At 42.5% G+C, this 27,982-nt stretch overlaps 1 protein-coding gene across 9 annotated transcripts; it reads left to right on the forward strand.

Moving 5' to 3' along the window:
* The first annotated feature begins 20 nt into the window (after window positions 1–20).
* On the forward strand, window positions 21–27,957 carry LOC307076359 (B-cell receptor CD22-like). Of its 9 annotated transcripts, XM_079737332.1 has the most exons (10): window positions 21–107; window positions 642–992; window positions 1,358–1,624; window positions 16,434–16,700; window positions 17,208–17,298; window positions 17,715–17,757; window positions 17,906–17,988; window positions 18,819–19,424; window positions 19,884–19,970; window positions 20,553–20,692. In XM_079737332.1, exons 1-8 carry the CDS (start codon window positions 53–55, stop codon window positions 18,868–18,870), a joined length of 1,209 nt encoding a protein of 402 aa, XP_079593458.1. In that variant the 5' UTR covers window positions 21–52; the 3' UTR covers window positions 18,871–19,424; window positions 19,884–19,970; window positions 20,553–20,692. The 9 variants fall into 9 exon arrangements, with proteins under 9 accessions (XP_079593458.1, XP_079593460.1, XP_079593461.1 ...); XM_079737334.1 differs by lacking the exons at window positions 16,434–16,700; window positions 17,208–17,298; window positions 17,715–17,757; ... (2 more) ...; window positions 19,884–19,970; window positions 20,553–20,692 and adding exons at window positions 21,277–21,543; window positions 25,650–25,737; window positions 26,154–26,196; ... (1 more) ...; window positions 26,528–26,662; window positions 27,256–27,957; XM_079737335.1 differs by having other exon boundaries at window positions 17,906–18,043; window positions 18,819–19,970.
* Window positions 27,958–27,982: the final 25 nt, after the last annotated feature.

Below are 27,982 nucleotides of genomic sequence, written 5' to 3' on the forward strand. Positions count from 1 at the left end.
CAGCCCTCCCCCTGTCCAAGTGGCGTTAACAACAAGACACAGAGAGGCAGCTATGGAGCAGATGAAGATGAATCCATGGACCCTCTCTGTGCTCCTGCTGCTAGCTGGTAAGCTGTAATGCTTCTTCTGTTTACTACCGGGAATGTGTCCATACACAAACTGGATCCAGCTGGCCTGTTGGCTCAACCTAGAGCTCTTTTTAGACTCTAATGGGACCTCAACTCTACCACTAGACACAGACAAAGAAGGGCAGAGATCAGTTTATCGTTCCATATGTTATCATAATAATAATAGCAGTGATGATAATGCATTGTTTCTTAATGGGCCTCACCAAAAAAGCTTTCATAGCATAAAAGCAAAAAACTTGATATCTACTAGTCTGAAGTTTGACACGATGTATAATATAATTTATAATGCTTTATGATATGATATCAAATATTATATAATATGATACAAAAACCAAACACATTACAATATCAAAGTCACACCCTGACCTTCTCAGAGCGTCTTCACCATCAACCAGTCGCTCTCATTCTCACCATGACGGTGAAAAGCTCACCTTGGAGAGAGCATGACCTCATGTGAGACCCTCCCTTAGAACCGGGCTCCCTGTTGTGACCCCGACTGTCTGCTTCCTCCAGGGCCGCTGGGGGCGGACCCTGTCTGGCACGTGGAGTACCCTGACTCCTTCTGCGTGGTGGAGGGCTCCACCGCCACCATCCCCTGCAGCTTCACCCACCCCGCGGTGAGGCGGGTGGAGCGGGTGGTCTGGAGCCCCAATCATGAGTTCTGCCCGCTCAACGTGTACAACGGGTACGACAGCAGCATCGTCCGGACCAACAGCAGGATCCAGTACCTGGGGGACCACGTCAGGAACTGCACCTTAAGGATCATCAAGACGGTGCAACGGGACGCTGCAACGTACCGCTTCTGCTTCCAGACCAACGCCGGAGGGTACACCGGAAAGAAAGGAGTCGGAGTCAACATCACTAGTAAGTGTTACTTCTGGTACTAGTTAGTTTTACATCTAGTATTGTTACTAGAATCGGTGTTACCTCTACTACCGTCCCCTTATAATAGGACTATAGGAAGAGACTAGACTTGGTTCCCATTGGGGAGGGATTAGTAGCTTCCTGTAGTCAACCTTGACCAAGATGTCCTCACCCACCTGCTGCTCATGAGATGTTTCTGGATGTCCTGGAAGACGCTTTGGATCAAATACATTTTATGATTCCTTGTATCTGCAAACTGACAGTGGTAAATAGTCAATGATAAGTGATGACCACTTCAACTGAAGGGTAAATGCTGTCATTCTATCCAGTTGTAAAGAACGTCCGTCTCACTGTGTCTTCAACAGATGGAGAGGATGTGAAGGTCAGAAGCTCCGTCACTGACAATGTGGTGAAAGAGGGCGGTCAGGTCACACTCACCTGTACCTCAGCCTGCTCCTTCCACCAATTGGACGTCCACTGGTACAGAAATGGCCACGCCCTATCAGAGACAGGCCCCGCCCTCCACCTCAGCTATCTGACCAATGACGACGCAGGGGATTACACCTGCTCTCTGGACTCCAGCAGACAGAAAACCTCTGCGCCTTGGTGTCTATTGGTGGTGGAAGATGAAGGTGAGCCCCTCTGTGTTCACTAATGCACCTGAGGGTGGTCCCTCATCTAATGTAATATAGTGTATGATAGTCTGGCATTATCTAATCTAATATAGTGTATGATAGTCTGACATTATCTAATATAGTCTATTATAGTCCGACATTATTTAATTTATTAAAGTCTATTATGTCTAACATTATCTAATCGAATATAGCCTATTATAGTCTAACATTATATTATCTTATAAAGTATATTATAGTCTAACATTATCCAATTGAATATTTAACATTTACTCGCCGAAGGCTCTGTGAATAGTGGGGAATAGCCCCAGAGACCGAAGTTTGAGGTGGCTGTTCCCCACTATTCACGGAGCCTGAGGTGAATAATTGTTTTGTTGTATACTACACGTGAACACTCCAAAAAATAAACAAGATAACCCTTTTTGTCTGGATTTATTTGTTTTTATTAGCGGCATATTTGCTTTTTATTAGCGTGACGAGACGACCGTCACACGCGTTGAAAACAATATCCAGAGTTTGAGACCTCAATCATGGGATATTGCCCAAAATCCCGAGATAGCGAACCATTAAAATTGCGCCATATTAGGAGGTTCACGTTTAGCATATACTAAAGCCTATTATAGTGTGACACTATGTAATCTAATATAGTATATTATAGTCTAAAATAATCTAATCTAATATAGTATATTATAATCTAAAATAATCTAATCTTATATAGTCTATTATAGTCTGACATTATCTAAAAAATAGCCACGTTGAGTATACTTCTTTGTGGTTGCATTACCAGCAGTCATAGATGCAACATTGTAGCCAGTGAAAACCGCAAAATTCTGACGTGTCCATATATGGGCAGATTTAGAATAGTTTGTTGCAAAATGTTGCAAATTCAACGTCGGTATTCTTTCTTCTCTATGCATAGCGCATCTCGTCGATATTGCTGTTTCGTGCTGCTATCCTTTTAGTGAAATCCGAGTGTTGAGAAGGACAGTAATAAAATATATTTTGTAAGATGGATATAAGAAGAGAGACCCGCAGTGAATTCAACCCGGTCCACTTGACAACGGGTAGGTGCATGACAGTGGTACCGTAAAACTTCAATAGCCCGGGCTTTTATTTGTTTCAATCACTGAACTTTCGAACGAAACTCTTGCTCAGCAAAGATGGGAAATACTATCAAATGCATTATTTAAAGCAGTATGAATGTTAGTAACCTAGGTCGAATAACGCCTGCACGCATGCTAACACACACACACACACACACACACACACACACACACACACACACACACACACACACGCACACACACACACACACACACACACACACACACACACACACAAACACACACACACACACACACACACACACACACACACACAGACAGACAAACTGATGGAGGAGCACCAAAAGGTCATCAGGTTTCTCCCGGACATCCCGGCGATTGCTAAGTGAACTAGGCGATTGCCTTGGGCGACAAATGTGTTGGGGGCGCCCTCTAGTGGCGCCCTTAATTCCCACAAATCATAGAATTCGAACAACAAGCGAAATTAATCATGTTTATTAAACATGATCATCCTAGGGCGTCACATTGGCCACGCCTAATTCACATGGGCCACGCCTACTTCACATAGGCCACGCCTACTTGATACAAACGGGGAGCGGGAGTCAGATGAGGTCAGAGACATATGGCAGACCCGTTGAGAGCCCCGGGTAAAGCCCCCCGGGGCTGTAAGATAGCTCTGCGGTATCTCTCTCCGTGCGTGTTAAATACAACTCCCTCCTTTTGCTTCATAGTTACCATACCGAAATACTTTAACAAATAAAGAGAGTTAAAAGCGACCCGGATTGAACTACTTTCTTCAAGAACACGACAGAACACACACAAACACTTGTGGTCCACCTCCTGCTCTCAGTCTTTGCGTCTGAACTGTTTCCTGAAGACTGGTTTCAGCACAATGTCCACCCACTTATGGTTTATTAATATTAACTCTCTCTGTCTTCTATTTCTGTACCTCTCTTCACCTCTCTCCCTCCCTCTCACTCCTTCACCTCTCTCACTCCCCTTCACTTCTCTCACTCTCCTCACCTCTATCTCTCCCTCTCACTCCCCTTCACTTCTCTCCCTCCCTCTCTCTTACTCCCTCCCTTTCACTCCTTCACCTCTCTGCCTCCCTCTCACTCCTTCACCTCTCTCCCTCCCTTTCACTCCTTCACCTCTCTCCCTCCCTCTCACTCCTTCACCTCTCTCCCTCCCTCTCACTCCCCTTCACTTCTCTCCCTCCCTCTCACTCCTTCACCTCTCTCCCTCCCTCTCACTCCTTCACCTCTCTCCCTCCCTCTCACTCCTCCACCTCTCTCCCTCCCTCTCACTCCCCTTCACTTTTCTCAGCTCATTTTGTCCCATTTGGTCGTTTTTTATAGTAACTCCATTGTTGATTGTATGTCATGTAAATGAGAGAGGGAGAAGTGCAGATATATATGGACTTGAAAGCGATGTGAACTGAGGTTAGTGGTTATTGCAGAGTATCTAAAAGAGGAAGCTACATGTGAGGACATTTTGCTGTAGCCTTTCACAATCAGCCAATCAGCTCCCCCTGTCCTAGTGATGGCTATAACCAGACACTAGTCTGACATTATCTAATCTAATATAGTCTATCATAGTCTAACATTATTTAATCTAATATAGACTATTATTGTCTGACATTATCTAATCTACTATAGTCTATCATAGTCTGACATTATCTAATATAGTCTAACATTATCCTATATATTATAGTCTAGCACAGTCTGACATTATCTAATGTAATATAGTCCATGATAGTCCAACATTATCTATTATAATCTATTATAGTCTGACATTATCTCATGTAATATAGTCTATTTTAGTCTCACATTATCAAATATAGTCTACTATATTTGTATAGTGTAACATTATCATAGTGTAGTATAGTCTAAAATTATGTGATATAGTCTAATATTATCTATTATAGTTTAGTATAGTCAAACATTATCTGATATAGTCTATTATAGTCTAATATATATTATAGTCTAGCAGGGCCGGCCCAAGCCTCCATGGGGCCCTAAGCGAAATTTGATTTTGGGGCCCTCTATTACTGCCAATAATAATGATTATTGATCATTCACACACCTACTATAAACGTATTCTACTTATTCTACTCCGTCATTACGAATACACTTGTAAAACTAAATGTGAAAACTTTTTGCTGTAGTTAGATTGTAATGAACAGTGATTAATGCAATGGAAGCAGACACAAGATTTGCAAACTTACAGAAAAATCTTTCAATTAATATTTGGCAAAGTCAGCAACTCCCCCTACTGGCCACACAGAGAATCTATACATAAAACCTCAAAGATCAGCCCGGCATGTTTTACCCATCTATGGTTTTTAATCTGAAATGGTAGCAAATTCAGCTACAAGAGCAGCCTGGGGTTGATTAACACTTAATATTCAAAGTGATATAGTACTAAGTGGGATACTGAATGTCATCTAGGTCAATTAAAAGTAACAAAATAAACTAATCAGTTACTGTAAACACAATCTGCTTTATTATTATTATTTTAAATAAACTGCAACACCAAATATACAAAAACAGACAGTATTAAATAAAATAAAAATACAACAACAAATACTTAAATAATGATGAAAATCAACAGGCACCTAAAACAAGGTAACACACAAATGGTTGATAAATAAAATATTAAGTTGAATTAGGTCTGAAAACTATGTAAAAATGTGCAAAACCTTTGGTAAAAATAGGGAGGGAAATACAAAACACACTCCTGTAATTCAAACATTTGACTTTTATATGTAAAAAACACAGCATTGAATAAAATAAACAAAGAAATATCAAATAAAATAGAAAGTTAAATAATTACGTCTGAAAACTATGTAAAAATGTGCAAAATCTTTGGTAAAAATAGGGAGGGAAATACAAAATACACTCCTTAGAACCTGTGTTTCCTGGCCTTTCTGGAGGCAAAGTCATTTATGACATCACAGTAAGAAATCCGATGGCCAACTTTGTTGTTTATACTCATCACTGCCAGTCCACTCAGTCTTTCTTGTGCCATGGATGATCTCAAGTAGTTCTTGATTAACTTGAGTTTGGAAAAGCTCCGCTCTGCAGACGCAACAGTAACAGGGAGAGTGCAGGCTATCCGTAGAGCTACCCAAAGATTTGGGTACAACTCACAGATCTCATTTTGAGAGAGGTAAGTGAGCAGCTCAAATGGGGTCATCTGTGCTTTGGGGAGTTCTGGAAGGCTCTCCATCTCTGTAGCCAGTGCACTCCCATCAATATCAGCCTGTTCCCCTAAGGTGAGTTTGTCTCCAAGAAGTTTACACTGATCACTCCTTGTCTGTGCATCAAGCTGGCCAAAGTTGAGAAGCACTCCAAAATGGCTTCTGACCTCCCCTAGGGACTGAAAGCAGTCCTCTAAAGACCGGATGCTACAGTCTACTGTAGCATTAAAAAAGGACACTTCCAGCCTCTTCATTGCATCAGCTTGTGGCTCATCAGGCATCTCATAGGCAAAGTGCCTTTTTGTGGTTCGCAACCTCTTCTGCTTCAGCACTGCTTCAGTGTTCATTTGTTCACACGTCTTTTGCTGAGACCTGTGCATCTTTAAAACCAGTTGCCCTGTAACTGATTAAATTTTGTTTGTTTTTCTGAATGAGGCTCACTGCAACATCAATCTGCATGTTGGGCGACTGAAGTAGTTTGCTTGTGGTGTTAATCTGGGAGAGAATGTCATGCCAAACCACGCAGCAAATTTGAAATCTGAATGATCAGATTTCTTCAGCAAGAGAGTGGGTCTCAACTTTCAGTATAGAGTCAGTAGTTTTTTCCCTGACTTCAAGCAAAGCTTCTCTCACCTTGTCTGCTTGGTAGCGTAATGGTTCTATACTTTTAATCCGGCTCTCCCATCGTGTTTCACTCCAGGACTTGAGTGTGATGTTCACATGCTTCTTCAAGATGGCCCACCTTTGAGGGGAACCTGAGAAGAGTTTGTAGATTTTTTCCACATTTCCAAAAAAACAAGTGGCATCCACGGACACTTTGGCAGCATCTGAAACCACAAGATTTAAGGTATGGGCTCCACAAGGCACATAAAAAGCACGTGGATTTTTTTTAAAAAGCCTAGCCTGCACATCTTTATTTGCCCCTTTCATGTTTGCACCGTTGTCATATGATTGTCCCCTACAGTCCTCAAAGGGGATGTTCAATTCTTCAAGCCTCTGAAGAATTAGTTCAGACAAGCCTTGACCTGTAGATTCAGGAGCTACAAGAAACCCCAAGAAGTGTTCCTTTATCTCTGGTGTTTTGACAAGACTTAGAGTGCGGACAACAACAGACATCTGTTCTTGATGACTTACATCTGGGGTGCAATACAATATTATTGCATAATATTTAGATTCCTTGATTTCTGAAACCATTGTGTCCAGTATTTTATCACTTACACAGGTTATCAACTCATTTTGAATTGTTTTCCCCAAATATGTGATATGCTCAGCTCCACTGTCAATTCGTCTCACGTGATCTTTCAACACTGGATCAAATGTAGCCATGAGTTCCACTTCTTTTAGAAAGTTCCCATTGTTGGCCTGATGTAATGTGTCTACAGATCCTCTGAGTGCCAGGTTCCTTTCTGCCAATGACTGGATAATGCTGATTAGACGTGTGAGGACATCTCTCCAGCGATTCTTTTCTGCCTCTAAGAGGCCCATTTCTGTTTCATCGATAGTTTTCCCCTTTGAAAGACGCAAGGCAAATTCCTTCCATTTAACCAGGTTGTTACAGTGATCTCCACTGTTTTCATGCTGTTTCAACAGTGCACCTATGTTGACCCAATCCTGCTGTCCCTCAGTTGCCAGTTTTATGGACTTTTTTGAAAATAATTTGCAGCAAAAGCAATAGACCGCATCTTTACTTTTTGAATATGTGAGCCAGCTCCGCTTGACTTTTTCCCCATTTACTAGTTGTCTGTATGTGTAATGATGGTGGAAGCTTCGGCCATCGTGTCTCTTCGGGAATGTGAATGTGTCCTTTATAGGCAGTGGCCCTCTTAATACCTGTTCAGTCCTTTCTGAGCCCGTCAGGAAAGAGGGACACTCAGCTGGGTCCACTGGCGGAGCTGCTGACCCCTGCTGCAAACTGGATGCTGAAGAAGACACATCAATCTCCATGACCAAAGATGAAGGACCTATAGGGAAATTAAAATAATATTTTTGGACAAAATTATTAATCTCAGAATATTCTGCAGTACACTGAGCAATTATAAAGGCTGTTTTGTTGTTAACTTACCAGGTACAGCTGAGGTTGCAGAGAGGACAGTGGGTACAGTGGATGTAGAAGAGGATAGAGATGGACCTGAGATGAAAAACATGTCCCTTGTCATATGATTATATATTATATCTTATATTATAAAAATATTCATCTCAGTATGTTCTGCAGTGCACTGAGCATCAAAGGCTGTTTTGTAGTTAACTTACCAGGTACAGCTGAGGCTGCAGAGAGGACAGTGGGTACAATGGGTACAGTGGATGTAGCAGAGGATGGAGATGGATCTGAGATGAAAAAAATGTCCCTTGTCATATGATTATATCTTATATTATTACATCTTAATGAGATAATTTGACTAGAAATTAAATATATATGGTGACAGTTTTTCGATTACCTGATTCATCAGCCTGGGCTGCTCCTGAGGAGGTGGATTGCTCCTGGGCTGAGTCACTGCCACCTCCAAAATACTTTAACAGTGCTCCTGGGGAAGTTTCATATAACGTATCAGCATAACAGGGAGTTGATGTAAAAGGAATATATTTATTTACTCACATAAATTACTGTGCTCTGCAGCAAACAATTGCAAACAACATACCTCAAACTATAAGTTAACTAAATTAACTCATTAATGCAAAACCATATTGCTAGCAAACGTCACCTCGTTTGTAATTAACGTTAGTTATTAAACATTTACTATCAAACAATGTTATCAGAAACGTTGTTTTGATGCCAAAAAGCGACCCAGAATAATATATATACACTGAGAATTAACTTATTCAAAGTATTACACAAACACAAAAACGTTAGCTTGAATAGTAAGCTAAGCTATCTAACCTACCCACAAGAGAGAAGTAGTAAGACATTTTGAACTAATGTTAGCTAGCAAATTTGCTATTATAGGCTAACGTATTTGAAACGAAATGTCAACAATAATTAGGGACTTTCCTAAATTCAGGGAACTTTTCAAAATCTCCTTGACACCAAATATTACATTACCGAGACATACCTTTATCTTGTCGTTTTTTCTCCTCTTCATCTTTCTTCTTTTTTCTCTTTTCTGCCCCTGAGGGGTTAGTCCTTTTTTGCGACATCTTTCACCTGCTCCTAGCTCCTAGATGCTGAGTGCGCACCGCACGGTTGGGTGCACTGCACACTTTACTAGCGGAGGTCAAATGTCAAGCAGCGAGGCAGTAGGAAACTACACTGTGCTTGATATCATGTTAACAGACTCTGTTAACATGATACTGTTGTTTTTTTGGTTTTTTTTGTACAAAAACGGTCATTTGATAATATATGAATCATCATCACGCACACGTGAAAAAAAAAAATGTTTTTTTATTTTTTAAGTTAGTTGCTCTTGGGGGCCCCCTAGTGGTCACGGGGCCCTAAGCAGCTGCTTAGTTCGCTTATGCCTTGGGCCGGCCCTGCCTGCACGCATGCTAACACACACAGACACACACACACACACACACACACACACACACACACACACACACACACAGTGCCGGCCCTGAGTAATTTGGTGCCCTAGGCAAGATTTTAGCTGGCGCCCCCTTGCATCGCAGCATTCAATTTCACAATCAACTTTCATACAATCACATAGAAACTGAATGTGTGTATTCAAGATTTTATTTCTTTGAGTACAAAATATCACACCAAATAAAAACTAAAGAAAGAAACAAGTGATAAAATTAAAAATACAAAATAAGGCAAACATATTAAGCCGAACACTGCACACGAAAACAAGTGACATAAAATGAATTAAAAATACAATATAAATATGGTATAACACAAAATAATAAATAATGAAACCAGTGCACACATAACAACACACACTATTGCACACAGTAAAAGAAAGAAAAATGAGAGACCTCTTGATTCACCGCTATTTACATGATTCCAGAGGGGGCTATCTGCATGTTGATTGTATTAAAGGCCTCAACAACACCTCAAGAAACTCACTTTACAGCCTTACTCTTCTTGACTTTCTTGATGCAAAGTCATCTATAATGTCATAATATGACAGCTGTTTTCCAACAATATGGTTGATGCTTATAATGGAAACCCCACTGAGACGTTCTTGTGCCATCGTTGGTCTCAGGCAGGTTTTAATAAGCTTGAGCTTAGAGAAGCTTCTTTCCGCAGAAGCCACTGTAACAGGAAGAGTGGCGGAGATCCTCAGAGCAACCCACATATTGGGATACATCTCTGTTAGCTTTTTCTTGTGCAGGAAAGTCAGGAGTTTCATGGCTGTCATGTTCTTTGCTGGCAAAGGTGGAAAGTTTTGCATTTCCACACAAAGTTCCCTGTCATTAATGTCTTGCTGCCCATCATTGGTCAGAGCAGTGCTCAGGGTCTGACATTGTTGTAGCAGCTCTTCTTTTGCTGAGCTGGGGAAGTTGAGGAGCACTCCAAACTTGTCCTTTACCTCTCCAAGGTTCTGAAATCTCTCATCGAGTGAAGAGACAACTGTATCCACGACTACATTAAAACATGTGGTTTCCATTTTCTTAAGTGCGTCATTGATAGGCTCATCTGGAGACTCATATGCAAAGTGCTTTTTTGTGGTTCTTAACCGCTGTTGTTTCAGTACAGTCTCCACGGTCATCTCTTCACACATCACCTTTGCAGTTGTCTGTGCATCAGAAAACCCAGTGGTTCTGTAGTAGGCCATGGAATCTCTGGTTTTCTTCAGCAAGTCTACAGCCACATCTAGCTGCATGGAGGGTGACTGCAACAGTTTACTCACATGCTGGATTTGGTTGAGGATGTCATACCATATGGATGTACAAATGGAAAATCTGTAAGATCCTATCTCCCCAGCCAAAGACTGGGCTTCAACTCTCACCACAGGGTCTGAAGTAGTTTCCCTCACCTCCAGAAGAGCCCCTCTGACTTGCCTAGCCTGGTACCTTACTGCCTCAATGCATTTTATCTTGCTTTCCTATCTCGTCTCTGACCATGACTTCAAAGTGGTTTTAACATGATTCAGCAGGGTATCCCATCTCTGGGTGGAGGCTGAGAAGAGCTTGAATAGCTTTGTTAAATGTCTAAAGTAGCTGATGGCTTCTGTTATGCTCTTTGCAGCATCAGCTATCACCAGATTTAAAGTGTGGGCACCACATGCAACAAAAAAAGCTCTTGGGTTCTGCTGAAGCAACCGAGCCTGAACACTTTTATTATTTCCCTTCATGTTGGCACCGTTGTCATAGGATTGTCCTCTGCAGTCCTCAAAGGGGATGTTCAGCTCCTCCAGCCTGTTTAGGATGAGAGATGACAAACTTTCCCCTGTTGTCTCCTCTGCCACAAAAAAGCCCAATAAATGTTCTTTAACTTGTGGTAAGTCTTCTAGTGATACTGTCCTGACAATGACAGAGAGCTGCTCCTTATGACTCAGGTCAGGGGTGCAATCTAGAATAATAGAGAAATATTTCATTGTTTTGATCTCATCCACAATGCTTTCCAGTATTTTGGAGCTGATGGAGTCTATCAGTTCATTTTGGATTGTTTTACCCAGATAATGTGTGTGACTGCTAGCTCCACTCTCCACCCTCCCAACATGCTGCTTCATTACTGGATCAAATTTAGCCATGAGTTCCACCTCTTTCAGAAAGTTGTCTGGTTCATTTAATGTATCTGTGGACCCCCTTAAAGCTATGTTTCTTTCAGCTAAGGACTGAATTATTGCCACCAATCAAGAGAGAACATCACGCCACCTGTTTCTCTCAGCCTCAGCGAGTGCCATCTCTTGCCTATCTATTGTTAACCCCTTTGCAAAATGGACATCCAACTCCTTCCATGTTGCCATGTGGGTATTGTGCTCCCGGCTATCCTCATGAGCTTTCGGAAACTGGCTTGCATTCTTCCAGTCCTTCAAACCCTCTTTATTAAGTTTGTAATCTTTTGCAGAGAACATTTTGCAGCAGAAGCTATCATTCTTTTTGGAGTACATCAGCCAGCTCCTTTTGATTTTTTCCCCATTAACTAAGACTCTTTTAAAAAAGTCATGTTGACACCTTCTCCCATCGTTGTTTTGGGGAAATGTGTAACTGTTTTTTGTTTGAAATGGTCCTCTGTGAACTAACTCTCTTCTTACTTTGTCTGTAAGAAGAGATGGCCAGTCAGCAGGGTCTATAGCTGCAGCCTTTAGTCCTGATGCTGTGTCACTGGGCTGTGCAGAGGTAGACGGGACAGGAGCACCTGATGCTGTGTCACTGGGCTGTGCAGAGGTAGACGGGACAGGAGCACCTGATGCTGTGTCACTGGGCTGTGCAGAGGTAGACGGGACAGGAGCACCTGATGCTGTGTCACTGGGCTGTGCAGAGGTAGACGGGACAGCAGCACCTGATGCTGTGTCACTGGGCTGTGCAGAGGTAGACGGGACAGCAGCACCTGATGCTGTGTCACTGGGCTGTGCAGAGGTAGACGGGACAGCAGCACCTGATGCTGTGTCACTGGGCTGTGCAGAGGTAGACGGGACAGGAGCACCTGATGCTGTGTCACTGGGCTGTGCAGAGGTAGACGGGACAGCAGCACCTGATGCTGTGTCACTGGGCTGTGCAGAGGTAGACGGGACAGGAGCACCTGATGCTGTGTCACTGGGCTGTGCAGAGGTAGACGGGACAGGAGCACCTGATGCTGTGTCACTGGGCTGTGCAGAGGTAGACGGGACAGGAGCACCTGATGCTGTGTCACTGGGCTGTGCAGAGGTAGACGGGACAGGAGCACCTGATGCTGTGTCACTGGGCTGTGCAGAGGTAGACGGGACAGCAGCACCTGATGCTGTGTCACTGGGGGTGGTACTGAAATATTTTAAAAGTGCATCTGAAGAGAGAAGAGAAGTATATATGACGACTGCATGTTACATTTTAATAAAAAAAAAAAACAGATGCTTGGTGTGCTATACATGAGACTAATATAGACTAATAATGAAAATGTGATGAGATTCATTCAACTTTATTGTCATTGCAATGCAATTCAGTCTAACCACAGTGCAAAAACCAGTAAAGTGCAGTGAAATGAATATATATGTATATATAGCCTATGAATGATAGGTGAAAGCTAAGGTATGAAATATTAACAGTAATACACTTTAACTGCACTTTAACACTGATGTAATACAAGCAGGAAAGACACCTGTAAAATAACACCTGAACAGGCCTAACGTTAAGTTTCCAAACGTCCCTGATGAATTTAAGTTGGAGTAACATTAACACACGTCGACTCAGCTATTTATTGATTATAAAACAATGTTGCTATCGTCCGAAGTAAGCTAGCAAGCTAACACTGCTCCAACAACGGTAACTACGATGCATTAAACTATTAATTACATGCACTTCATCACATTGACATGACTGTACCTCTATCTTTTTCACGTTTTTCCTCCTCTTCTTTCCTTCTTTTCCTTCCTTGGGCGCCGGATGGCTTCAGTCTTCTGGACATAATTCCGATACAGTGTCATTAATCTTTTTCTTCGTCTCGGGGTCACGGTCCGGTCAGATTCAGGCAGCTGGCCTCTTGACCCCGCCCCCCTCACAGAGGGCAGGTACAGATCAACGAGCCAGGCAGGCACCCAGAAAAAAGGCTTCTCCATTATTTAATAGTGTTTGCTATGACTTTATGTTGCTGTTGGCTTATATAATATTTCGGAATAATAGTAGTAATGGCACTGGTAAAAAAAAATAGTATATATATATATATATAAAAATACTATTTTTTTTTTACCAGTGCCATTACTGCTATTATTTCGAAATATTTTCTCCCCCGTTTTCGGCGCCCCCCGCGGATGACGGCGCCCCTAGCATTTGCCTATACTGCCTATGCCCAGGGCCGGCTCTGCACACACACACACACGCACACACGCACACACACACACACACACACACACACACACACACACACGGAGTGGTAATCAGGCGAGCCGGGAGTATTCCCTGTGGGCCGTTAACGTTTCGGGGCCGCCGGGCTGATTACTGCGGGATAACAATATTGCGTTTATAAAAGTTCATTGCAGCGCCGTCCGGTAGCCTGAGCCGTGCAACCACAACCTCTCACTCACTCTACACACGCAACACATACAATCTGTCAACATCGCAACCAATTCGACTTTGTCTAGAGGGGAGTAACTGAGCGCCCCCTCCTGAAGTGGTACAGCCCAGGTCGGCCTTGAACTATGATTGGTCAGAAAGACGTAACAGCTAATGACAACATTGAACTCTCGTGCAGGCTCGAACAGAGTGACACACACACACACACACACACACACACACATTTTAGGAGTTTTTCACCCGCTCCGTATCCAGCATGTTCCACGCTTTAAGCACCCAGGCTGCTAGTATGCGGCGACCTGGGGCTCTCATGTTCCCCCCTGCGGTGTATTCCTTGTCCGCATCCCCTGCCATCCTGTTGTCATACGATTCATGCAGACTGGCTTTGAACGGCTGATTCCATGGATGTACTTTGCGTGTGCCGTGTTTTCCCGCCGATGTGGGGAAAGCATATGGTTACGCTTTTGAGAGCTTAAATGAATGGACTATATAAGTTGACTATGAACAATTATTGAAGTTTAACATTTTGATTCAGCAAATTTGACAACTGACAGATGCAATATTGTAGCCAGGGAAAACCGCAAAATTCTGACATGTACATTTATGGGCAGATTTAGAATCATTTGTTGCAAAATGTTGCAAATTGTATTCTCTATGCATAGCGCATCACGTCGATATTGCTGTTTAGTGCTGCTTGCACAGATTCAGGAGACCCGCAGTGAATTCAACCCGGTTGAATTCATTGGGTATGCGCATGACAGTGTTTATTTGGCAACACGCTTTTCTAATGTCTCATTTTGGCTTCTGGTGTATGTGGTGCACTTTCCTTCCCTTAAGGTAAACATTAAACTACTCAGTAGGCCTGCCCCGACGTGAGTCAGACATGTCGATTGGTCTTTCCTTTCCTTCTCAAACTACGTTACAATTGCATATATCATCAGCCCGATTTTCAGCTTTTCCAGGGGGAGAAAGCCCCGAACCCCCCTTTTAAAAGGGCTCTAAGATGGTCAGTGGCGCAAAACGTAGGTATGCCCTATATGCGGCGCATAGGGGCGCCGCACCAGAGGGGGCGCCAAAGCGATGGAAGTAAAATTATTTAAGTCGGCATTTTCTGTATTTAACAGCGTTTGTGTAAATGATATGATGATTAATAACAGAGGACCGTCACTGATAAGGCGCCGCCCGCTCATTCGCCTCCCTCCCCCCCTCCTCCCCACACGGCGCTCCAGTGGGCGCGCCCTCGAGCACGTGGCCTGTAGGCGAGCGCCAGTGTTTTCATTTGAACCGCATTGTCGTCTGATGACACGTACCTCAATATGGAGAGGCATAGAAGAAAGCTCTCGGGGTCACAACATAGAAAAAGAAAGCTTGGGAAGGAGAGAGTGCGCAGGGATGAAAGAAAGCTTTTCAAAGTGGTTGAAAGACAGTACTTTATATGTCAGTGTATCAAGAGGAGGATTGTAAATATTCAGGTTAGCTAAATCTACTACTAGTAAAACAACAGGTTACTGTTGTCTTGCAGCTGTGTACTGATCGGAATGGAGCCTACAATATAACAGATCATGAAAAGAAAAAGAAAGGAACTTGTTTGTGGTTATTTTGTTTTGCTTCAATCTCTATGCAAATCTTAGTTTTATGTGAATAGACCCAGTACAAACGGAGTTATAAAGTTGATACAAAAAAATCAATTCAGATGAATTAATAATCAAAAAAAAATCTGAATCCAGACTGAATCGTTCTACACAGTATCACGATGCATCGAATAATCGATTATTTTTCCCACCCCTATTGGTTACTGTACTCTAAAAGAGTCTATTGCTTTGCATGTAAGCTTTTTGGTGAAGCTAGAGTTGCTGACACGCGCCTTGTGGTGGGGTATAATAACTGGCAGTGTCTTTCAAAAATACTGAAGCACCGTGAAACAAGTGGTTATCACATAAATGCTTATCTGATGTGGAAAGAATTGGCATCCCGCTTACGCCTAGGTAAAACTATTGATAGCGAATTGCAGAGAGACTGTTGACTCGAGTGATCGACTGCATGCTCTTCCTTGCAGAAAGAAACCTGCCACTGAGGGGGAAAATTCACAGTGAGGAAATCCTAGAAATGGAAATTTTCTGGGTATCCTTGACCTCATAGCACGGTACGATGTTACACTGGCAGAGCATCTGAGAAAGGCTGCCTGTAAAAAAAAACACCGGATATCTGTCCTGGTGCACTCAAAATGATTTTTTTGATTCAATATCAGAGTGTGTTTTAGGTCAAATTTGTGCCCAGATCAAAGAGGGGGGGGGGGGGGGGCCGCTATGTGTCTGCATACCCCCCAAAAAGTAGGCAGTTGCGCCCCTGCTTCTGGACTTTAGCCCCGAATGTTTTCAATTGCTAGCGACGCTCATGCTCGTGTTAGGAAGCTGTCCAGTTGTAAAGAACGTCCGTCTCACTGTGTCTTCAACAGATGGAGAGGATGTGAAGGTCAGAAGCTCCGTCACTGACAATGTGGTGAAAGAGGGCGGTCAGGTCACACTCACCTGTACTTCAAACTGCTCCTTCCACCGATTGGACGTCCACTGGTACAGAAATGGCCAGGTCCTATCAGAGACAGGCCCCACCCTCCACCTCAGCTATCTGACCAATGACGACGCAGGGAATTACACCTGCTCTCTGGACTCCAGTGGGCAGAAAACCTCTGCGCCTTTGAGTCTGGTCGTGGTGGAAGATGAAGGTGAGCCCCTCTGTGTTCACTAATGCACATGAGGGTGGTCCCTCATCTAATGTAATATAGTGTATGATAGTCTAACTTAATGTGATCTAATAACGTCTATTAAAGTCTAACATTATCTAATTTAATATAGACTATTATAGTCTGTCATTATCTAATATATTCTAATATAGTTTAACATAATCTAATCTAATATAGTCACTTATAGTCTAACACTATCTCATCTAATATAGACTATTATATTCTGTCATTATCTAATATAGTCTCTTATAGTCTAACATTATCTAATCTTATATAGTCTATTATAGTCTGTCGTTATCTAATTGAATCTAAATGTATCTAAAATAAATTCATTTAATAGGTAATCTAATGTAATTGCTTCTGAAATGATGTCATCTAATCTAATCGAACTGTATTTTACACGTTGTAATGTAATCTCACTGTTAATAACAAAGTGATCCCAAGAAATCTAAATGTATCTGACATAAATGCGTTCTTTTACAAAAAAAGAGAAGTCTGGCTGGCGCGTGACAGTGTCGGTGGTGTCGGTGCTGTTGGCTGTGATCCTTCTCCTCCTGGCTGGGCTGGTCTTCGCTAAAAGGTACTCAAATTAAATCTGAGAAGAGGTCAAAAAAGGACATGGAAGATGATTTGTTAGATGATATTTTTGGAAAGATGAAAGTATATATCTCTAATATTTGCGTGATTTAAATTTCTGTTCAACTTGGGGGAGGGAACGCAGCTCACTGTGGAGATCACCGGGAGAGATTGCAATTACCACTTATCACCATAGGGGTCGCCAAAGGGAACAAAACGGAAATCTTCGACATTTCCACTTTAATCTTGATGATGATAATAAAGATGATATTGTTTGAAAGGCATTATTACCCTTGGAGATTAAACTCATAGTAATTAATAGAAATCCAACTGAAATCTCTAATCTGAAATGTAACTTGTGTAATTAAATGGTGTTGTATTATTGGACATATCTGTAATGTCTTTTTTATTATTAAATAGGAGACATGCACAAAAAAAGGCATCAGGGGTGATTCAAAAACAGGTGAGTACTTCCTGTCACTTTCAACTAAAAGTGTGTGTGTGTGTGTGTGTGTGTGTGTGTGTGTGTGTGTGTGTGTGTGTTTGGGTTAATGGATTGACACACATGTTTGTGTGATTGTATCTGTCTGACCACCTGTCTGTCTGTCTAGGAGGTGGACAGTAAACAGGAAGCGGTGGGAGCTTCAGAGGAAGTCAGCTATGCAACCGTCCGCTTCAAACGCAATTCCTCGAGGTAACCGTCTCCTGTTACGATGTAACCTTCTGATGATGAAGAAGAGGCTAACGATGTAATTATTCATCACTAATAAGACGAGATGATGTCATCTTTTATCGGTGAAACAGATCAGTACTTGTTCATTGGTGAAACCGGTGCCAACAGTAGCTCCATTAAAACATTCCTAATGAAACAATTCTAAAGCTTAACAGACGATAACGGTCCTGGCGATCAAACCTTCGTCTCCCCTGGCTTTACCTCCGGTACAATAGCATTTAAAAAAATGACTTGGTTGTATCAAATCTGCCAAAGAGCATTCAGTGTGTTGGTAATAAAGTGTTTTTAAACACCCTGTTTAGCTCAAGTTTGAACACTATGAGAGTTTAAATAAATTTTAACCTTGTGATACTGCCAAGATTGCAGCGTTATGCTGTAACGGACGCAACCAGAAACATGAGCCGCCTCCCAAACGAAGCTCAACACACGTACATCAACACGCACACACACACGCACGCACGCACACACACAAACGAACACGTACACGCACACACACCTTCACCCTGGCATTCAAGATCACCTGAACTGGAATTCAGAGGAGAACTGATTTTTAACAAACTCTGTGGCGTAGACTCGCAAAAACGTAGTGTTTTAAATCAGTTTTTCAAAGTAATTTATTATTTGAGTAACTGACAGAATGGCATAGAATACTATGTTGAGATCATAGTAGACATACTAAGATGTTTAAAACCAAAACAGTTCCACTAGTACACTAGTTCAGTGGCACTTAAAGCCTACTAGTGAGATGATGAAGGGAATCTGAGGTTTGCTGGTCTGCTTCTGGGTGACAGGTCAGCCCCTGGACCGGAACATGAGACCGTCTACAGCGAGGTCGTTCGCTGAACCAAACTCAAGCAGCGACTCCTCTTCTTCCTCCAGTGATGACCGAGAAAAGGGAACATTGACGTCATCGTGTCTGTTTTCTGTCGCAGACTTATTGGTTGAGTCTTGTTCTTTTTAGTTTCTTTTTCTGATTGTAACATTTCTGATGATTTCAGTGTTTTATGCATTTGAGTTTTCTTTCATTATCGTATGTTGTTGTTTATTCTGAATATACTCAAGGTTGTCTGAATAACGGTGAGGTTTGTAAAGACTGGTTCTTCTCCATTCTGGTCCTGACGACTAGGCTATGTTTCAAAAAAATACTTCTCAATTTAGTTTCCTGATGGAATGGCCGCACCGTCTTTCATGAGCCAGTTCTTACGTTAACTTACAGTACTTATACAATCATATCTTTACAGTCTATGGGTCATGTAGGCTTACCATAAGATCTGTCATGTTCTTATCATTGGTGGTTCCTGTTTTGGGCAGATAATCCCCCTCACCACTGTGGAGCTAATATAAGAAGGGGGAAGTAGAATTCACCGAAACTCAGCAGGAACTTTGTCTGCTGCCATGTATGTCGAAGTCCTCTCTGCTCCGAATACTTTTATTAAGATAGCAGAAGTCAGACAGAATTGAACAAAAGTCTTTTTGTGAAGCGTCCGTATAAAAATATAGGTATTAAAGGTATGCATAACCCAATTTAGACATAGAACAAGCTTTTTTGGATCTGTATTAGACCTTTAATGTAGGCTAATTAACTATACATTTTAACTATAACCTTATTCTCAGCATACTGTGTGTTTTCATTTGGATATAGCTGTGGAAAATATTCCTATATTAATAAACAACATTTATATTTAAGAATATGTTGTAAAATAATGTTCTTTAAAAAAAAACACTGTACAGGCATAAAATAATATAACTAAAATGCCTCAGCAAACTTTTAGAAACCTCGTTTTCTACATTGGGCAGTAAGAATCCATTTCCTGTAGCCTTTCACAATCAGCCATTCAGCCCTCCCCCTGTCCTAGTGACCGTAACAACCAGACACTGAGATGCAGCTACGGAGCAGATGAAGATGAATCCATGGACCCTCTCTGTGCTCCTGCTGCTAGCTGGTAAGCTGTAATGCTTCTCCTGTTAACTACCGGGAACGTGTCCATACACAAACTGGATCCAGCTGGCCTATTGGCTCAACCTAGAGCTCTTTTTAGAGTCTAATGGGATCTCAACTCTACCACTAGACACAGACAAAGAAGGACACTTTGATCAGTTTATCGTACCATATGTTGTCATAATAATAATAGCAGTGATGATAATGATAATGCATTTTGTTCTTAATGGGCCTCACCAAAAAAGCTTTCATAACATAAAAGAAAAAACTTGATATCTAGTAGTCTGTTTGACACGTTATATAATATAATTTACTATGCTTTATGATATGATATCAAATATTATATAATATGATATCAAATATTATATTATTTGAAATCAAATAATATATAATATGATATAAAACCAAACACATTACAATATCAACGTCACACCCTGACCTTCTCAGAGCGTCTTCACCATCAACCAGTCGCTCTCATTCTCACCATGACGGTGAAAAGCTCACCTTGGAGAGAGCATGACCTCATGTGAGACCCTCCCTTAGAACCGGGCTCCCTGTTGTGACCCCGACTGTCTGCTTCCTCCAGGGCCGCTGGGGGCGGACCCTGGCTGGCACGTGGAGTACCCTGACTCCTTCTGCGTGGTGGAGGGCTCCACCGCCACCATCCCCTGCAGCTTCACCCACCCCGCAGGGCTCCGGGTGGAGCGGGTGGTCTGGTGCCCCAATCACAAGTTCTGCAGCGGCACCACGCCCAACGTGTACGACAGCAGCAACGTCCGGGCCGACAGCAGGTTCCTGTACCTGGGGGACCGCGTCAGGAACTGCACCTTGAAGATCATCAAGACGGTGAAACAGGACGCTGCAACGTACCGCTTCCGCTTCGAGACCAACGGCAATAAGTATAATAAGTACACCGGACGTAAAGGAGTGAGAGTCAACGTCACTAGTAAGTGTTACTTCTGGTACTGGTTTGTTTTACATCTAGTATTTTTACTAGGGTCGGTGTTACTTCTACTACTGTCCCATTATAGTCAGACTATAGGAAGAGACTAGGCTTGGTTCCCATTGGGGAGGGATTAGTAGCTTCCTGTAGTCAACCTTGAGCAAGATGTCCTCACCCACCTGCTCCTCATGAGATGTTTCTGGATGTCCTGGAAGACGCTTTGGATCAAATGCATTTTATGATTCCTTGTATCTGCAAACTGACAGTGGTGAATAGTCAATGATCAGTGATGACCACTGCAACTGAAGGGTAAATGCTGTCATTCTGTCCAGTTGTAAAGATAGCCGTCTCACTGTGTCTTCAACAGATGGAGAGGTTGTGAAGGTCAGAAGCTCCGTCACTGACAATGTGGTGAAAGAGGGCGGTCAGGTCACACTCACCTGTACCTCAGCCTGCTCCTTCCACCAATTGGACGTCCACTGGTACAGAAATGGCCACGTTCTATCAGAGACAGGCCCCGCCCTCCACCTCAGCTATCTGACCAATGACGACGCAGGGGATTACACCTGCTCTCTGGACTCCAGTTGGCAGAAAACCTCTGCGCCTTGGAGTCTGGTCGTGGTGGAAGATGAAGGTAAGCCCCTCTGTGGTCACTAATGCACATGAGGGTGGTCCCTCATCTAATGTAATATAGTGTATTATAGTCTGACATGATCTAATCTAACATAGTCTATTATAGTCTGACATTATCTAATATAGTCTATTATAGTCCGACATTATTTAATTTATTAAAGTCTATTATGTCTAACATTATCTAATCTAATATAGCCTATTATAGTCTAACATTATATAATCTTATACAGTATATTATAGTCTAACATTATCTAATTTAATATTTAACAATTACTCGCCGAAGGCTCCGTGAATAGTGGGGAATAGCCCCCGAGACTGAAGTTTGAGGGGGCTGTTCCCCACTATTCACGGAGCCTGGGGTGAATAATTGTTTTGTTGTATATTACACGTGAACACTCCAAAAAATAAACAAGATAAACCTTTTGCCGGGATTTCTTTGTTTTTATTAGAGGCATATTTGCCTATTATTATCATGACGAGACGACCGTCACGCTCTGAAAACAATATCCAGAGATTGAGATCTCAATCATGGGATATTGCCCAATATCCCGAGATAGCGAACCAATCAAATTGCGCCATATTAAGAGGTTCACGTGTAGCATATACTAAAGCCTATTATATTCTAACGTTATCTAATCTAATATAGTATTTTATAGTCTAAAATAATCTAATCTAATATAGTCTATTATAGTCTGACATTGTCTAATCTAATGTAGTATATTAGTCTCGTACTGTTACTAGTCAGTGGTACTTCCAGTACTGTCACTAGTTAGTGTCACTTCTAGATCTGACGCTCTTGTTCAGGCGCGTCGTTAGACCTGGGCATTCGAGGCTATAGCCCCGGATCTTTTGGGAATAGCCCCGGATCGCTGTGCCGTCAAAAAAAAAAGAAGATAATAATAATAATGAGGAAAATAGCCCCGTAGAGTATACTTCTTTGTGGTTGCATTACCAGCAGCCATAGATGCAACATTGTAGCCAGTGAAAACTGCAAAATTCTGACGTGTCCATATATGGGCAGATTTAGAATAATTTGTTGCAAAATGTTGCAAATTCAACGCCGGTATTCTTTCTTCTCTATGCATAGTGCATCTCGTCGAAATTGCTGTTTCGTGCTGCTAGCCTTTTAGTGAAATCAGAGTGTTGAGAAGGACAGTAATAAAATGTATTTTTTAAGATGGATGTAAGAAGAGAGACCCGCAGTGAATTCAACCCGGTCCAATTGACATCGGGTAGGTGCATGACAGTGGTACCGTAAAACTTCAATAGCCCGGGCTTTTATTTGTTTCAATCACTGAACTTTCGAACAAAACTCTTGCTCAGCAAAGATGGGAAATACTATCAAATGTATTATTTAAAGCAGTATGAATGTTAGTAACCTAGGTCGAATAACGCCTGCACGCATGCTAACACACACACACGCACACACACACACACACACACACACACACACACACACACACTCGGAGTGGTAATCGGGCGAGTCGGGAGTATTCCCGGTGGGCCGTTAACGTTTCGGGGCCGCCGGGCTGATTACTGCGGGATAACTATATTGCGTTTATAAAATTGCTGCGCCGTCCGGTAGCCTGAGCTGTGCAACCACAACCTCTCACTCACTCTACACGCAACACATACAATCTGTCAACGTCGCAACCAATTCGATTTTGTCTAGAGGGGAGTAACTGAGCGCCCCCTCCTGAAGTGGTACAGCCCAGGTCGGCCTTGAACTGCGATTGGTCAGAAAGACGTAACAGCTAATGACAACATTGAACTCTCGTGCAGGCTCGAACAGAGTGACACACACACACACACACACACACACACACACACACACACACACACACACACACACACACACACACACACACACACACACACACACACACACACACACACACACACACACACACAGGCAACCCGTTTCCCCGAGTGTCAGGTACCCGGCAGGAATCACACAGAAAGCAAGGGTTAAGCCGCAGTCGGCGTTTATTCAACAAGAATAATAGTTTGCGTCCTCGTGCTAGGGTCTCCGTGAGCCTCTAGATCGCCGGCGTGGTGCGGAATCCCTCCGTGTCGCTTCGCCCTTCTCCCGGTCTAGCGCGTACTCCCTCCGTGTCACTTGCCGTTCGCCCGGTCTGGTGCTTACTCCCTCCGTGTCACTCTCTCTCGTTCGCCTGGTCTGGTGCCCCTTTTATGCCGGCTCCTGGTCCATTCCCTTCCTCCGGCCAGGTGTCCCCGATCGCGCTGATTGGGGGGAGAGACGTGGTGCCCTCTGTCGCCGGCTGGAGGGTGGCGACGGTAAACCCCGTCTACTGCGTGTCCTCGGACCCGCCCGGTCCGAGGTTCAGCGGTGGGATGCCACAACACACACACACGCACACACACACACACACACACACACACACACACACACACACACACACACACACACACACACACACACACACACACATTTAAGGAGTTTTTCACCCGCTCCGTATCCAGCTTGTTCCACGCTTTAAGCACCCAGGCTACTAGTATGCGGCGACCTGGCGCTCTCATGTTCCCCCCTGCGGTGTATTCCTTGTCCGCATCCCCTGCCATCCAGTTGTCATACGATCCATGCAGACTGGCTTTGAACGGCTGATTCCATGGATGTACTTTGCGTGTGCCGTGTTTTCCCGCCGATGTGGGGAAAGCATATGGTTACGCTTTTGAGAGCTTAAATGAATGGACTATATAAGTTGACTATGAACAATTATTGAAGTTTAACATTTTGTTCAGCAAATTTGACAACTGACAAATGCAATATTGTAGCCAGTGAAAACCCCAAAATTCTGACGTGTACATTTATGGGCAGATTTAGAATCATTTGTTGCAAAATGTTGCAAATTGTATTCTCAATGCATAGCGCATCACGTCGATATTGCAGTTTAGTGCTGCTTGCACAGATTCAGGAGACCCTTAGTGAATTCAACCCGGTTTAATTCATTGGGTAGGCGCATGACAGTTTATTTGGCAACACGCTTTTCTAATGTCTCATTTTGGCTTCTGGTGTATGTGGTGCACTTTCCTATCCTTAACGTAAACATTATCCTACTCAGTAGGCCTGCCCCGACGTGAGTCAGACATGACGATTGGTCTTTCCTTTCCTTCTCAAACTACGTTACAATTGCATATTTCATCAGCCCGATTTTCAAATTTTCTCGGGGGAGAAAGCCCCGAACCCCCCATTTAAAAGAGCTCTAACTGCTGGGCTTTAGCCCCGAATGTTTTCAATTGCTAGCGACGCTCATGCTCGTGTTAGCAAGGTGTCCAGTTGTAAAGAACGTCCGTCTCACTGTGTCTTCAACGGATGGAGAGGTTGTGAAGGTCAGAAGCTCCGTCACTGACAATGTGGTGAAAGAGGGCGGTCAGGTCACACTCACCTGTACCTCAGCCTGCTCCTTCCACCAATTGGACGTCCACTGGTACAGAAATGGCCACGCCCTATCAGAGACAGGCCCGCCCTCCACCTCAGCAATCTGACCAATAACAACACAGGGAATTACACCTGCTCTCTGGACTCCGGTGGGCAGAAAAGCTCTGCGCCTTGGAGTCTGGTCGTGATGGAAGATGAAGGTGAGCCCCTCTGTGTTCACTAATGCACATGAGGGTGGTCCCTCATCTAATGTAATATAGTGTATGATAGTCTGACATTATCTAATCTAATAACGTCTATTAAAGTCTAACATTATCTAATGTAATATAGACTATTTTAGTCTGTCATTATCTAATATAGTCTAATATAGTTTAACATAATCTAATCTAATATAGTCACTTATAGTCTAACACTATCTCATCTAATATAGACTATTATATTATGTCATTATCTAATATAGTCTCTTATAGTCTAACATTATCTAATCTTATATAGTCTATTATAGTCTGTCGTTATCTAATTGAATCTAAATGTATCTAAATTAAATTCATTTAATAGGTAATCTAATGTAATTGTTTCTGAAATTATGTCATCTAATCTAATCGAACTGTATTTTACACGTTGTAATGTAATCTCACTGTTAACAACAAAGTGATCCCAACTAATCTAAATGTATCTGACATAAATTCGTTCTTTTACAAAAAAAGAGAAGTCTGGCTGGCGCGTGACAGTGTCGGTGGTGTCGGTGCTGTTGGCTGTGATCCTTCTCCTGGCTGGGCTGGTCTTCGCTAAAAGGTACTCAAATCAAATCTGAGAAGAGGTCAAAAAAGGACGTGGAAGATGATTTGTGAGATGATATTTTGGGAAAGATGAAAGTATTTATCTCTAAGATTTGCGTGATTTAAATGTCTGTTCAACTTGGGGTAGGGAACGGAGCTCACTGTGGCGCTCACCGGGAGAGATTGCAATTACCACTTATCACCATAGGGGTCGCCAAAGGGAACAGAACAGAAATCTTCGAAATTTCCACTTTAATCTTGATGATGATAATGAAGAGGATATTGTTTGAAAAGCACTATTACCCTTGGAGATTAAACTCATAGTGATTAATAGAAATCCAACTGAAATCTCTAATCTGAAATGTAACTTTGGTAGTAAAATGGTGTTTTATTATTGGACAAATCTGTAATGTCTTTTTTATTATTAAATAGGAGACATGCACAAAAAAAGGCATCAGAGGTGATTCAAAAACAGGTGAGTACTTCCTGTCACTTTCAACTAAAAGTGTGTGTGTGTGTGTGTGTGTGTGTGTGTGTTTTGGTTAATGGATGGACACACATGTTTGTGTGAGTGTGTCTGTCTGACCACCTGTCTGTCTGTCTGTCTGTCTAGGAGGTGGACCGTAAACAGGAAGCGGTGGGAGCTTCAGACGAAGTCAGCTATGCAACCGTCCACTTCAAACCCAGTTCCTCGAGGTAACCGTCTCCTGTTACGATGTTACCTTCTGATGATGAAGAAGAGGGTAACGATGTAATTATTCATCACTAATAAGACGCGATGATGTCATCTTTTATCTCTGAAACAGATCAGTACTTGTTCATTGGTGAAACCGGTGCCAACACTAGCTCCATTAAAACATTCCTAATGAAACGATTCTAAAGCTTAATGGGCGACAACGGTCCGGGCGATCAAACCATCGTCTCCCCTGGCTTTACCTCCGGTACAATAGCATTTAAAAAAATGACTTGGTTGTATCAAATCTGCCAAAGAGCATTCAGTGTGTTGGTAATAAAGTATTTTTAATGACCCTGTTTAGCTCAAGTTTGAACACTTTGAGAATTTAAATAAAATGTAACCATGTGATACGGCCCAGATTGCAGCGTTATGCTGTAACGGACGCAACCAGAAACATAAACTGCCTCCCAAACGAAGCTCAACACGCGTACATCAACACGCACACACGCACGCACGCACGCACGCACGCACGCACACAAACGAACACGCACACGCACACACACCTTCACCCTGGCATTCAAGAGCACCTGAACTGGAATTCAGAGAAGAACTGATTTTTAACAAACTCCTTGGCGTAGACTCGCAAAAACGTAGTGTTTTAAATCAGTTTTTTAAAATAATTTATTATTTGAGTAACTGACAGAATGGCATAGAATACTATGTTGAGATCAAAGTAGACATACTAAGATGTTTAAAACAGAAACAGGTTCACTGGTTCACTAGCTCAGTGACACTTAAAGCCTACTAGTGAAATGATGAAGGGAATCTGAGGTCTGCTGGTCTGCTTCTGGGTGACAGGTCAGCCCCTGGACCGGAACATGAGACCGTCTACAGCGAGGTCGTTCGCTGAACCAAACTCAAGCAGCGACTCCTCTTCTTCCTCCAGTGATGATGAGATAAGGGAACACTGGCGTCGTCATGTCTGTTGTCTCTCACAGACTTATTGGTTGAGTCTTGTTCTTTTCAGTTTCTATTTCTGATTGTAACATTTCTGATGATTTCAGTGTTTTATGCATTCGAGTTTTCTTTCTTTATTGTATGTTGTTGTTTATTCTGAATATACTCAAGGTTGTCTGAATAACGGTGAGGTTTGTAAAGACTGGTTCTTCTCCATTCTGGTCCAGATGACTAGGCTATGTTTAAAAAAAATACTTCTCAATTTAGTATCCTGATGGAATGGCCACTCAGTCTTTCATGAGCCTGTTCTTCTTCTGTTAGCTTACAGTATTTATACAATGATATCTTTACAGTCTATGGGTCATGTAGGCTTACAATAAGAACTGTCATGTTTTAATCATTGGTGGTTGCTGTGTTAAAGTGAAGGCATTTTAAATACTGATAAAGTAAATGGGGACAGATAATCACCCTCAACACTCTGGAGCTAATATAAGAAGGGGGAAGTATAATTCACTGAAACTCCGAGACTTTGTCTGCTGCCCTGTCTGTCAAAGTCCTCTCTTCGCTGAATACTATTATTAAAATAGCAGAAGTCAGATAGAATTGAACGAAAGTCTTTTTGTGAAAC

Source organism: Pollachius pollachius (assembly GCF_949987615.1).
Source record: "Pollachius pollachius genome assembly, chromosome: 1".
Classification (NCBI taxonomy): domain Eukaryota; kingdom Metazoa; phylum Chordata; class Actinopteri; order Gadiformes; family Gadidae; genus Pollachius; species Pollachius pollachius.

Bases quoted from the DNA above. Each gene is read 5' to 3' on its own strand.
- LOC307076359 (XM_079737331.1), top strand. From the start codon at position 53: ATGGAGCAGATGAAGATGAATCCATGGACCCTCTCTGTGCTCCTGCTG. The intron at 1,625-16,433 runs GTGAGCCCCTCT...TGTCTTCAACAG, and splicing joins ATTGGTGGTGGAAGATGAAG to ATGGAGAGGATGTGAAGGTC. The intron at 17,299-17,714 runs GTACTCAAATTA...ATTATTAAATAG, and splicing joins GGGCTGGTCTTCGCTAAAAG to GAGACATGCACAAAAAAAGG.